This window comes from Salvelinus fontinalis, chromosome 27 (genome assembly GCF_029448725.1).
Source record: "Salvelinus fontinalis isolate EN_2023a chromosome 27, ASM2944872v1, whole genome shotgun sequence".
Lineage (NCBI taxonomy): Eukaryota > Metazoa > Chordata > Actinopteri > Salmoniformes > Salmonidae > Salvelinus > Salvelinus fontinalis.
This window is the reverse complement of record NC_074691.1, coordinates 32,096,572-32,109,386: the sequence shown is the minus strand read 5'-3', so window position 1 is coordinate 32,109,386 and position 12,815 is coordinate 32,096,572. Positions and strand designations below refer to the sequence as shown.

The 12,815-nt window shown below is 41.2% G+C and overlaps 1 protein-coding gene across 1 annotated transcript; it reads right to left on the bottom strand.

Moving 5' to 3' along the window:
• Nucleotides 1-2,387: 2,387 nt before the first annotated feature.
• Nucleotides 2,388-11,761, bottom strand: LOC129825467 (breast cancer metastasis-suppressor 1-like protein-A). Its single transcript, XM_055885587.1, has 10 exons — nt 11,125-11,761; nt 10,792-10,882; nt 10,514-10,641; nt 9,805-9,884; nt 9,347-9,443; nt 7,042-7,131; nt 6,872-6,936; nt 6,744-6,792; nt 4,245-4,371; nt 2,388-4,006 (listed from the first exon to the last, which is right to left on the bottom strand). The coding sequence occupies exons 1-9, from the start codon at nt 11,213-11,215 to the stop codon at nt 4,295-4,297; spliced, it is 768 nt and encodes a 255-aa protein (XP_055741562.1). The 5' UTR covers nt 11,216-11,761; the 3' UTR covers nt 2,388-4,006; nt 4,245-4,294.
• Between the last annotated feature and the right edge of the window lie 1,054 nt (nt 11,762-12,815).

Below are 12,815 nucleotides of genomic sequence, written 5' to 3'. Positions count from 1 at the left end.
ATGATCTTCATCAGATGACACTCATAGGACTTCATGTTACACAATACATATATGTTTTGTTCGATAAAGTTCGTATTTATATCCAAAAACCTCAGTTTACATTGGCGCCATGCTCAGAAATGCCTCCAAAATATCCGGAGAAATTGCAGAGAGCCACGTCAAATAACATAAATAATCTTCATAAACTTTGATGAAAGATACATGTTTTACATAGAATTAAAGATAAACTTGTTCTTAATGGAACCGCTGTGTCAGATTTCAAAAGCTTTACGGCAAAAGCACAATATTCAATAATCTGAGAACAGCATTCAGCCACAAAAGGAAGCCATACAGTTACCTGCCAAATTGTGCAGTCAACAAAACTCATAAAAAGCATTATAAATCTTCACTTACCTTTGCTGATCTTCGTCGGAATGCACTCCCAGGACTCCCACAAGAAATGTTTGTTTTGTTCGGTAATGTCCATCATTTATGTCCAAATAGCTATTTTTGTTAACGTGTTTGGTTAACAAATCCAAAGTCAGGAAGCGCGTTCACTAAAAGCAGACGAAATGTCAAAAAGTTCCGTAACAGTCAGTTGAAACATGTGAAACAATGTATTGAATCAATCTTTAGAAAGTTAACAGAAATCTTCAGTAACGTTCCAACCGGAGAATTACATTGACTTCAGATGTGCGATGGAACAGAGCTCCCTCTCATGTGAACGCGCATGGTGAAAGCATGGTCAGGTCATGATAGACCTGACTAATTCCTGTCTCCTTCGGCCCCACTTCACAGTAGAGGCATCAGACAAGGTTCTACAGACTGTTGACATCTAGTGGAAGCCGTAGGAAGTGCAAACGCATCCATATCCCACTGTATATTCAATAGGGTCTTGGTTGAAAATTGAACAAACTCAGAATTCCCACTTCCTGTTTGGATTTTTTCTCAGGTTTTTGCCTGCCATTTGAGTTCTGTTATACTCACAGACATCATTTTTAGAAACATCAGTGTTTTCTATCCAATATGAATAATAATATGCATATATTAGCAACTGGGACTGAGGAGCAGGCAGTTTACTATGGGCACCACTGTGCACCTTTCATCCAAGCTACTCAATACTGCCCCTGCAGCCATAAGAAGTTTTAACCCCTTTTCTTGGGTAAACTACCTCCATTCACCCATAAAACAAATTCAACCGGTCATACAGCAAAACAGAGAACGTCATCGTGTTTGTGAGAATCACCCCTTTCCACAGTGGCGTTAGTTCGTAGCCCAAAAGGTTTGTACGCTACAAACTGAAATTGGCACGTCGACGGTATCGACTTCAGACACCTCCCCGTAGGTCTTGTGTGTGTGTGTGTGTGTGGGGGGGGTGGAGTAAAACGGGATGCCAAATTGTTCGGAAGCTACAGCCATTTTCGTGAATAGACCGATTTTCGGGATCTCTCAGTCTGACAAACACAGCTGTAGCTCGGCCACCTTCCACGCAGATGCTGAAGACCGCCACAGGTAGATGCGGTAGACGGAGACAGACATAGTTCTAGCTTAAACCAACAGATTTTGATGGGGATGTTTGTATTATCTTACTTATAGACTATATGGGGATTTATATACGGCACATGCCTTTTTGGAGTGCTTTGATTTAAGTTGCCCCTACCCACTGATACAGGGATATATATCTTTCATACCTCCAATGGTTGAGGTTAGGATTGGGGCTAGGATAAACTGATCCTAGATCTGTGCTGAAGGTAAACTTCTACCTAGAAGGCTACTTAATGAATGAGTTTGTTTTTGCTCAGTATAGGACTTAGGTAGAGAATGGACAGAGGGGGATAAGTGAGATATTTGAGTGGATCCTGCATCGATCCCAATACAGTGTGTTAATCTAGTGAGTTCCCCTCTGGCAGAAAACCCTGGCTAAACAGTTGAACAGCAGAGCAGACTTTGGCCATTATAAATCCACGCTGAGCATATGAAAGGGGGGGGGGGGGGGGTTGCATTGGACTAAGCCTTGGGATTGACTTTTGGTTCAGCATTGCCTGGAAATTTTGCCTCTATAACAGAGCTATATAGATTATAACTAGTGATTTGGGGTTGGGTTGTGTATACAGTTTAAATCCACTATGGAACCTGCTTGGCAATGAGAGGGAATACGCTGTATCATTTCACATAATTTGTTCTAGGACTCGACAGAGAGCAGGAAGGAATGGCTTGTGCTGAGCAAGTCGATTTAGCTTCACTAGACATGCTGTCAGCTTTACTGACGGACAACGTAAAAAGGAATTATGATATGGACTTCTATTCCATCCAGACTATTTTGCTTTTATTGATGGCTGTAAATCCAGTTCTTTCTATAGGATTGTGTCAAGGTTCTACAATCTTTACAAACTAAGACAAATTACACGTTTACTACAAAATTAAATATTTTATTTGCTGTACATGAATTGTGACTGATATTTTATTCCAATTTTCATCCCGCATGACATGAAAAGAAAATGTAGTGTAGACTGAGCGTTAATTTCCAAAAAATAAAAAACACAAAAAAATCCAAACTTTACAAATAAAAACTCAAGACAGCAGGACTACTGTTCAATTGATGGCAGTGAAACATTGGTCTGATCGTACTCAGACGGACATAAGTAGAATTCTTCATAGGCTTCGAAAAAAAACAGCAGATGCTCCCAATATATACAGCATGTGACATTACACAATTCATAATATGTTGAGAACCTTAAGATGCAAAACTGTTGGCAGGTGGTACTTTATACACAGAAACAAATGCTTTCCCACAATATCCAATCATGTGCAAAAGAGTGGGATTGCATGGACGTGATTGTACAACAACCAGACATTTTGACCCATCTCTACTGACCTTGGCCATGCTAAAATATAGTTAACATCCATCCTTCCTTCCTTGAATTGATAACACATCTGACAGCATTGGTTAGGTAAATGGTATCATGTCCCCTTGAGGGCAGGAAGAAAGGGAAGACAGAAAAAGCAAGAGGGGTGTATCCTTATCAGAATAGTAACAGAGACATGATGAGACTATAGATGGAATACTACAAGAGGTGGGGGTTTCACAGAAGGAAACGCATCATTAGGACCAGGGTTTAGCCATCCATCCAGTCACAACCAACGGACCCGCTTGACTTGATCCTCGTCCTGTTCTCACCGGCCAGAACAGCGGAGTAAGTTCAAGACGGTAGGCATCATCTTGTTAAAAAAGGCACACTACGGGGGCCTCCCGAGTGACGCAGCGGTCTAAGGCACTGCATCGCGGTTCATTCCCGGGCTGTGCCACAACCGGCCATGGCCGGGAGTTCCATAGGACGGCGCACAATTGGCCCAGTGTTGTCCAGCTTAGGAGGAGGGTTTGACCGGGGGGGAGCTTTACTTGGCCCATCGCACTCTAGCAACTCCTTGTGGCTGGCCAGGTGACTGCAGGCTGACCCCGGTCGCCAGTTGAGCAGTGTTTCCTCCGACACATTGGTGCGGCGGGCTTCCGGGTTAAGCTGGTGGGTGTTAAGGAGCACGACTTGGCGAGTCATGTTTCAGACTCCACCTTCGCCTCTCCCGAGCCCGTTAGGGAGTTGCAGCGATGAGACAAGATTGTAATTAGGGAGAAAAAGGGGGGTAAAATACACTAAAGACACACTACTCCTCCTCACAACCAGAATTTCACTCATCTCATTTCCAGTTTAGAGAAGAAATGACACTTGTTGGCCTCGCAGATCATATTAACATACAAAGAGCATTAGTCAGTCACTGACCCTACACATCCTGACCTGTAGCTCTCCAGGACCAGGCTTGGTTAAGTCCACTGACATTAAGGAGAGGACATTTTATAGCAGTGGAGTTCATCTGTTATCCAGGGTGAAAAAGTACAGCAGGCTGTGAGGGACATTAGGAGTGTTTGATGATGTATTTGCCTTTCTGCAGCTGAGAGATGTAGAGTTTGGACTTGCTGCTGTCAAGCCATTTGAACCACACCTCGTCATGGTTTATGGTGGTTATTATGGAACTGTGCGGAGAGACGGAAGAGGATTGGATAATAAAATATATGAATACACATTACATACACCTATATGCCTCCTTACACCAATTCACTTACAACACCAACAGTATATCCACACAAGATCATGCTCCCACGCTCAAATGCGTCACATGCATATATACATACAGAAATACACACACACTTACCTCAAAGACATCCACCATTTGAAAACATACATTTCCTACACAGACACCAAGACACACACCTGGTAGGGTGTTGGTCCTTCTTGTTGATACACGAGGCCTGTCCTCTGCACTACCACTGGCTGTCATAGAACAGTCTGCCCTCCTCAGACCTCGCCACATGATGGTGTCTGTCAGCCTTGGTAGGGACTACACACACACACACACACACACACACACACACACACACAGCACAAACGCATCATAATGAAGGTACAACAGTTGTAAGCACTATGTATTAACATATACCCACACTATCTAAATACATACATTCAGAAAGTGTTAAATAAGGGGTGAAACTAAGCTGGTAGGATCCGGGACGGAGTACCGGCAAAATAAACAGTGGAGCTACGCCATACCGGTTGAACAACAGCCTATCACAATAATTAACACAAAGATGCCAAGGAAACTGTACTGCTGCTACTGTTATTTAGCATTACAGCATGTCACCTACATGAAACACTGGCAAATGAACTTAAAACCTGGACAATACTCTCCAAAGTGATTTTGATGATAAGTAACTTGTTTTTTAACCTCTCCACAAATTTCTTGTTAATGAACAAACTATAGTTTTGGCAAGTTGGTTAGGACATCTACTTTGTGCATGACACGTCATTTTTACAACAATTGTTTACAGACAGATTATTTCACTGTATCACAATTCCAGTGGGTCAGGAGTTTACATACACTAAGTTGACTGTGCCTTTAAACAGCTTGGAAAATTCCAGAACATGTCATTGCTTTAGAAGCTTCTGATAGGCTAATTGACAAAATTTGAGTCAACTGGAGGTGTACCTGTGGATGTATTTCAAGTCCTACCTTCAAACTCAGTGCCTCTTTGCTTGACATCATGGGAAAATCAAAAGAAATCAGCCAAGACCTCAATGGTAGACCTCCACAAGTCTGGTTCATCCTTGGGAGCAATTTCCAAATGCTTGAAGGTACCATGTTCAGCTGTACAAACAATAGTACGCAAGTATAAACACCATGGGACCACGCAGCCGTCATACCGCTCAGGAAGGAGAAGCATTGTCTCCTAGAGATGAACGTACTTTGGTGCGAAAAGTGCAAATCAATCCCAGAACAACAGCAAAGGACCTTGTGAAGATGCTGGAGGAAACAGGTACAAAAGTATCTATATCCACAGTAAAACGAGTCCTATATCGAAATAACCTCCAAAACCGTCATTAAAAAAAAGCCAGACTACGGTTTGCAACTGCACATGGGAACAACGATCGTACTTTTTGGAGAAATGTCCTCTGGTCTGATGAAACAAAAATAGAACTGTTTGGCCATAATGACCATTGTTATGTTTGGAGGAAAAAGGGGGAGGCTTGCAAGCCGAAGAATACCATCCCAACCTTAAAGCACAGGGGTGGCAGCATCATGTTGTGGGGGTGCTTTGCTGCAGGAGGGACTGGTGCACTTCAAAATAGATAGCATCATGAGGCAGGAAAAGCATGTGGATATATTGAAGCAACATCAAGACATCAGTCAGGAAGTTAAAGCTTGGTCGCAAATGGGTCTTCCAAATGGACAATGACCCCAAGCATACCTCCAAAGTTGTGGCAAAATGGCTTAAGGACAATAAAGTCAAGGTATTGGAGTGCCCATCACAAAGCCCTGACCTCAATCCTATAGAAATGGGCCGAACTGAAAAAGCGTGTGCGAGCAAGGAGGCCTACAAACCTGACTCAGTTACACCAGCTCTGTCAGAAGGAATGGGCCAAGATTCACCCAACTTATTGTGGAAAGCTTGTGGAAGGCTACCTGAAACATTTGACCCAAGTTAAACAATTTAAAAGCAATGCTACCAAATACTAATTGAGTGCATGTAAACTTCTGACACACTGGGAATGTGATAAAATAAATAAAAGCTGAAATAATTCTCAAATATTATTCTAACATATCACATTCTTAAAATAAAGTGTTGATCCTAACTGACCTAAGACAGGGAATTTTTGATGGGATTAAATGTCTGGAATTGTGAAAAACTGAGTTTAAATATATTTGGCTATGGTGTATGTAAACTTCCGACTTAAAACTGTGTGTATATATATATATATATGTATATATTATTTTTTTTAACCGATGACTTTTTCCATTCATCAAATGTCGGGTGCACAGTATGGAAGCGGGAATTATTTATACGCAAATATACGTAGGTAGCCAGGCTTACAGAAGCCTTCTGAAGTGATTGACAATCAGATGAAAACATGACTCGTTATGTTAATAGAACATCAAAATAATAGATTTTAAAAGATAAATGACATATCTTTACTATTGGACCCATAGAGATCCTATTAACGTCATTCTATTAACTGAATAGTGATTCTATTTGTCATTCTATTAAATTAATAGGGATTCTATGTCTAGGCCCCCCCCCCCCCCAAAAAAAAAATTCTGAAATGTAAACATAGAAGGTACCGTACAGGTAAAATGTTTAATCTATTTTCATCCCTGCTCTTAATATAATGTGGGACCAGATACTGTAACAAATGAAAGACATCTGAGATTCTTACCATCAACCTTGACCCTGTGCGACCCTAATGTCACCTCCGCCTGTGGTGCATACAGAACAAGAATGAAAAGTTAAATTCCAAACCTAACAAAATTACAACAAAGAATTACATTTGGTTAACTCAAATACCTTTCGTATTGCTGTCCAGTCTTCAAGTACATCGATGTCTTGCAACATGTAAACAATATATGGACGTGGGAAGGGGTTAAGTAAAAAGGTAAAGTTCTTTATTGATATTAGCACTGACCGTATCTGTATCCAATACAGCATCAATAGAGTAAGACGGGTAGAAAGGATATCTGAGACAACAACAGGCTTCTTTTTCTTGACAGGGCAGAAGGGATCCTTCTTCTTGTTCTTCCGTGAATGTAAACCATTGTTCCACAGTTCTGGAATGCAGAGACGGAGCAAGAAGCGTGCAAAGCCACTCAAGACAGTTAGTGCCTTCAGAAAGAGTTCCCACCCCTTGACTTTTTCTACATTATGTTACAACAGGAATTTTAACATTTTTTGATTTTTGGTCACTGGCCCACACACAATACCCCATAATGTCAAAGTGGAATTATGTTTAGACATTTTCACAAATCAATTAAAGATGAAAAGCTGATATGTCTTAAGGCAATAAGTATTCAACCCCTTTGTTATGGCAAGCCTTAACAAGTTCACGACTAAAAATGTGCTTAACAAGTCACATAATAAGTTGCATGACTCAGTCTGTGTGCAATAATAATGTTTAACATGATTATTGAATGACTACCTCATCTCTGTACCCCACACACAGATAATTGTAAGGTCCCTCAGTTGAGCAATGAATTTCAAGCCCTGATTCAACCACAAACACCAGGGCATTTTCCAATGCCTCTCAAAGAATGGTCCCTATTGGTAGATGGGTAAAAATAAAAAAGCAGACATTGAATATCCTTTGAGAATGGTGAAGTTATTAATTACACTTTAGGTGTATTGATAAACCCAGTCACTACAAAGATACAGGCGTCCTTCCTAACTCAATTACCGGAGAGGAAGGAAAATGCTCAGGGATTTCACCATGAGGCCAATGGTGACTTTAAAACAGATTTTTATTTTATTTAACTAGGCAAGTCAGTTAAGAGTAAATTCTTATTTACAATGAATGACAGGCTACCCCGGCCAACCCCGGGCCAACTGTGCACCTCCCTATGGGACTCGCGATGACGGCCAGTTGTGATACAGCCCGAAATCAAACCCAGGTCTAGTTACGGCACAACAATAACCTAATTGACAGAGTGAAAAGGACGCCTGCACACAATACAAATACTCTAAAACATGCATGCTGTTTGCAACAAGGCACTAAAGTAAAACTGCAGAAAATGTGGCAAAGCAAATCACTTTTTGTCCTGAATACAAAGTGTTATGTTTGGGGCAAATCCAATACAACATATTACTGAGTACCACTCTCCATATTTTCAAGCATAGTGGTGGCTGCATCATATTTTGGGTATGCTTTTAATCACTAATGACAGGGGCTTTATCTAGATTTTTTTTAAAGAAATGGAGCTAAGCACAGACAAAATTCTAGAGGAAAACCTGGTTCAGTCTGCTTTACACCAGATGAATTCACCTTTCAGCAGGACAAGAACCTAAAACACAAGGCCAAATCTACACTGGAGTTGCTTACCAAGAAGAGGAATGTTCCTGAGTTCCCAAGTTAGTTTTGACTTAAATCTGCTTGAAAATCTATGGCAAGATCTGAAAATGGTTGTCTAGCATTGATCAACAACCAATTTAACAGAGCTTGAAGAATTTTGAAAATAGTAAATGGGCAAATGTAGCACAATCCAAGAGAGAAAAACTCTGAGAAACTTACTCAGAAAGACTCACCGCTGTAATCACTACCAAAGGTGCTTCTACAAAGTATTGACTCAGGGGTGTGAATACTATTGTAAATGAGATATTTCTGTATTTAATTTTCAATTAATTAGCCAAAATGTTTTCACTTTGTCATTATGGGATACCGTTTGTAGATGGGTGAGAGAAAAAATATATAACATTTAATACAATTTGAATTCAGTCTAACACAAGATGAGAAAAGAAACCCACTGCTCTTTAATAAGCTTTACATATCGACCTCAAGGCCTTTGTCAGAGCTTTTGTGTGAGTTTAGAATTTGCACCCTTATGTAGACATAGCTCCATCCTCATCAGTTCAATGATGATCGAATGTGGTTGGAGTCGAGGGAAAATAAGCAAGTGTTACCAAATATAACAATGTGCATTTCATTAGTATTCACATCAAAATGTGGAATAAGTCAAGGGGTATGAATAGTTTGTGAAGGCACTTTCAATCCGAGCTGGTATACTTGAGATTGTAGGGTATGCAGGATTTTTTTCTCTCCAGCCTTGCATTTAAACACCTAATTCAACCCATCAACTACCCTCCATGACCTTCATTTAGTTCAATCAGGTGTGTCAGTAATAGTATTTACTTAGATTAACAGGCTGTAAAGTCATTTACAACTAATATCGACTGTACAGTAATAGCCCTTCCTCAAGGTCCTCTGTATATAGTTAACAGGATCAGAGTACTGCATATAGCCCGGGGCTATAGCCTCTGCATAGCCTCCTGTACCTGAGGTGATGTCGATACTGTGTCGGTCCTCCTCCAGGCGTCTGATCTTCTCTTCTAAGTCACTGTGCACTGTGTCAAACAGCAACAGCTTCTCACTCTGGGAGTAAACACAGAACATGGATGAGTACTGTAGTACTACCAATGCCATGGCGAGAGACCCTGGTCCAATACATACAAAAATGCACCTTTGCTGATTGCATAACTGCAAAGCATTCTACGTTATTTTCCAGTAGTTTGCCATGCAACCTTCATTCCTTGAGGTAGCCATATTGCTGATCTGTATGTGACCAGACAAGGCAAAGCAAGGATTCAAACCAACTGCTTTCTACAGCCCTAAACCTCAGACAGGGCCAGAGACAATGATTTAATTCCACGTTTGATCACTGTCACATTATTCACTGGCCCAACAATTGGCCCTTGGGGATCAATAAAGTTGTATCGTATTGAATTGACCCAACCTCCCAGTGTTGGCAGGCAGCCTGGATCTCACAGTCGTACTTGTTCTTCACAGACTCAAGACACAGCTCTTGGTAGATCCCTAGAGAAGATACAAGACAAGGAAAACATCTCTTTACTCTTGGCAACCTTCAGAAAGTTTGACGTCACTGAGAACAGAGCCATATATCTACAGTGTAACAGTACATTGTATATAAGATACGATAGTACTTTATACATTTCACAGGGGGGACATATTATTGCACCAGCCAACACATACATTACCAACAAATACACCATTAAAACACAACAAGGACACAGACATTCAAAGCATCACATCAATGAATATAAAAAGTGTTTGTGTTAAAAAGGATCAGCGGAAACATCATGTTTTAGACCTAGCTAAAATAAATATGTCTGCCATAGCACTGTGATGCTCCAGGTACTGTGGAGGGGGTGGCTAGTGCTGGCTTCTATACTCCTAAGCTTTCTGAGGATCCGCTTATCCAGGATGGGCTCTAGATTGTCCTGGTGGGTGCCGATGATAGATCCAGCCTTCTAAACAAATGTCTGTTAGTTATATTTGGAGGTAGCCTACCCAGAACCCGGTAGGTAGGTAATCTAAGGAACGTTTCTGACGTTGACATCAGCCGCCTGTCACAACTAAAGTTAAAATGCAAAGTGGGACGTTAGTATCCAATCTATTGTAGGCAAAGTGACATGGAAACTCACCGCCCACTTTAGTTCTGATCTGCATATTCTCCTGTAGGTTGGCAAGTGGTTGCAGATACTCTTGGGCACAGGCTGCTATGACCTCCTGTAGCTTTATATCCACCTGACAGAGCCTCTCCTTGTACAGCCTAGTCATAACGAGATAGACAGGGGTGAGTCAATATAGCAGCATCATCAGTAGCTAGTTAACTTGGCTTAAACATGCACGTAAACATGGATCAGAAATCAATCAATTTGGTAAGAGTGATTCAATTTGGAATGTAGCCAATTGTCTTTACTGTTCTTTCAAGTCGCCGAATTGCTTCTCCAGGGTAGTCATCTCGTCCATGCATTCCACTCGTCTCCTCTCGCAGTCCTCATCGTTCATCTCTGTTGGCAAAATAAACATGCCAACTGTCAGACAACTCCAACACAGTAAACACAGTAGAAGTAGCTAGCTAGCAACTATAGCAACATGGCCACGCAGCATCCCTTTCGTCATAAAGGAGACCATAATCAAAATCGCCATGCATACTGTACTAACACACACGTAAAACATTTTGAAACTGCATAACAGCAAGCTGCATTTGGCCTAGTTAAATATAGCTAGCTACATTTACTGTATTCCTTACCCGAGCTGTCTCCATCTTCAGATACAGAAGAGCTGACAGTGTCGTCTTCGTCCGTGCTACTAGCGTCTTGCTCTGGGAAATCAACCTCCATATTCTTCCTGGTTGCTTTCTTTCTTTTCGCGAACTTGCACTTATTCAATTACTGATGATAGGTTGGCGACCTAAATTGTGTCAAAATAAGAGTGTTTTATCAATATAAACAAAGACGGCTAAACAACTAACTAGCTTGTTAGTTAGCTAGATAGCTAAAACAGAGCGGAAACTGGACAACGATTTTTATAACTAACCCAAGATAGACCACAGCCTGTCGTTTCTGGGGCGGCAGGGTAGCCTAGTGGTTAGAGCGTTGGGCTAGTAACCGAAAAGTTGCAAGTTCAAATCCCCGAGCTGACAAGGTACAAATCTGTCGTTCTGCCCCTGAACAAGGCAGTTAACCCACTGTTCCTAGGCCGTCATTGAAAATAAGAGTTTGTTCTTAACTGACTTGCCTAGTTAAATAAAAAATGTTAAATGTAAGTCGCTCTGGATAAGAGCGTCTGCTAAATGACTTAAATGTAAATGTAAATGTTTCTAATGGGAAGAAATTAGTCTTCTTCTGTGGATTTTATTTGGCGGTTGGCAACCAACTTTAAGGTGCATTACCGCCACCAACCGGTCTGGAGTGTGTACCAGAGACAGTGAAGTTTTTATTCTACCCAATAATCTCGTCTCCCCAACGAAACGAAATACATAATTAAATACTACATCCCCTGAAGATGTCCAAGCAGTTCCCTCAATCCTGGCTCTTCAACCCCATTACTCCTCAAATCTAATAACAATCGCTACCTTTCTCTCACATATTTCTGGCACTGAAATAGAACATCCACTGTCTCCATCTCCTTCTGACAATGATCACACCTCCCAGGTGGATGCTTCCCCACCACTTTCAATGTACTATTTAGCCTGCATCTTATACAGGTGTCAAAACAAATCAAATCAAATTTTAATTGGTCACATACACATGATTAGCAGATGTTATTGCGGGTGTAGCGAAATGCTTGTGCTTCTAGCTCCGACAGTGCAGTAATATCTAACAAGTAATATCTAAAATAAATTACACAACATATACCCAATACACACAAAGTAGGAATGAATTAAGACTATATACAGATGGACGAGCAATGTCAGAGCGGAATGGACTAAGATACAGTAGAATAGTGTAGAATACAGTATATACATATATGAGTGATGCAAGATATGTAAACATTATTAAGTGAATGAGATACCATAGAATAGTATAGAAAACAGTATATACATATGAGATGAGTAATGCCAGATATGTAAACATTATTAAAGTGACTAGTGATTTCTAGCCTATGCATACAGGCAGCAGCCTCTAATGTGCTAGTGATGGCTGTTTAACAGTCTAATGGCCTTGAGATAGAAGCTGTTTTTCAGTCTCTCGGTCCCAGCTTTGATGCACCTGTACTGACCTAAGCCTTCTGGATGATAGTGGGGTAAACAGGCAGTGGCTCAGGTGGTTGATGTCCTTGATGATCTTTTTGGCCTTCCTGTGACATCGGGTGCTGTAGGTGTCCTGGAGGGCAGGTAGTTTGCCCCCGGTAATGCGTTGGGCAGACCGCACCACCCTCTGGAGAGTCGTGCGGTGCAGTTGCCGTACCAGGCGGTGATACAGCCCAACAGGATGCTTT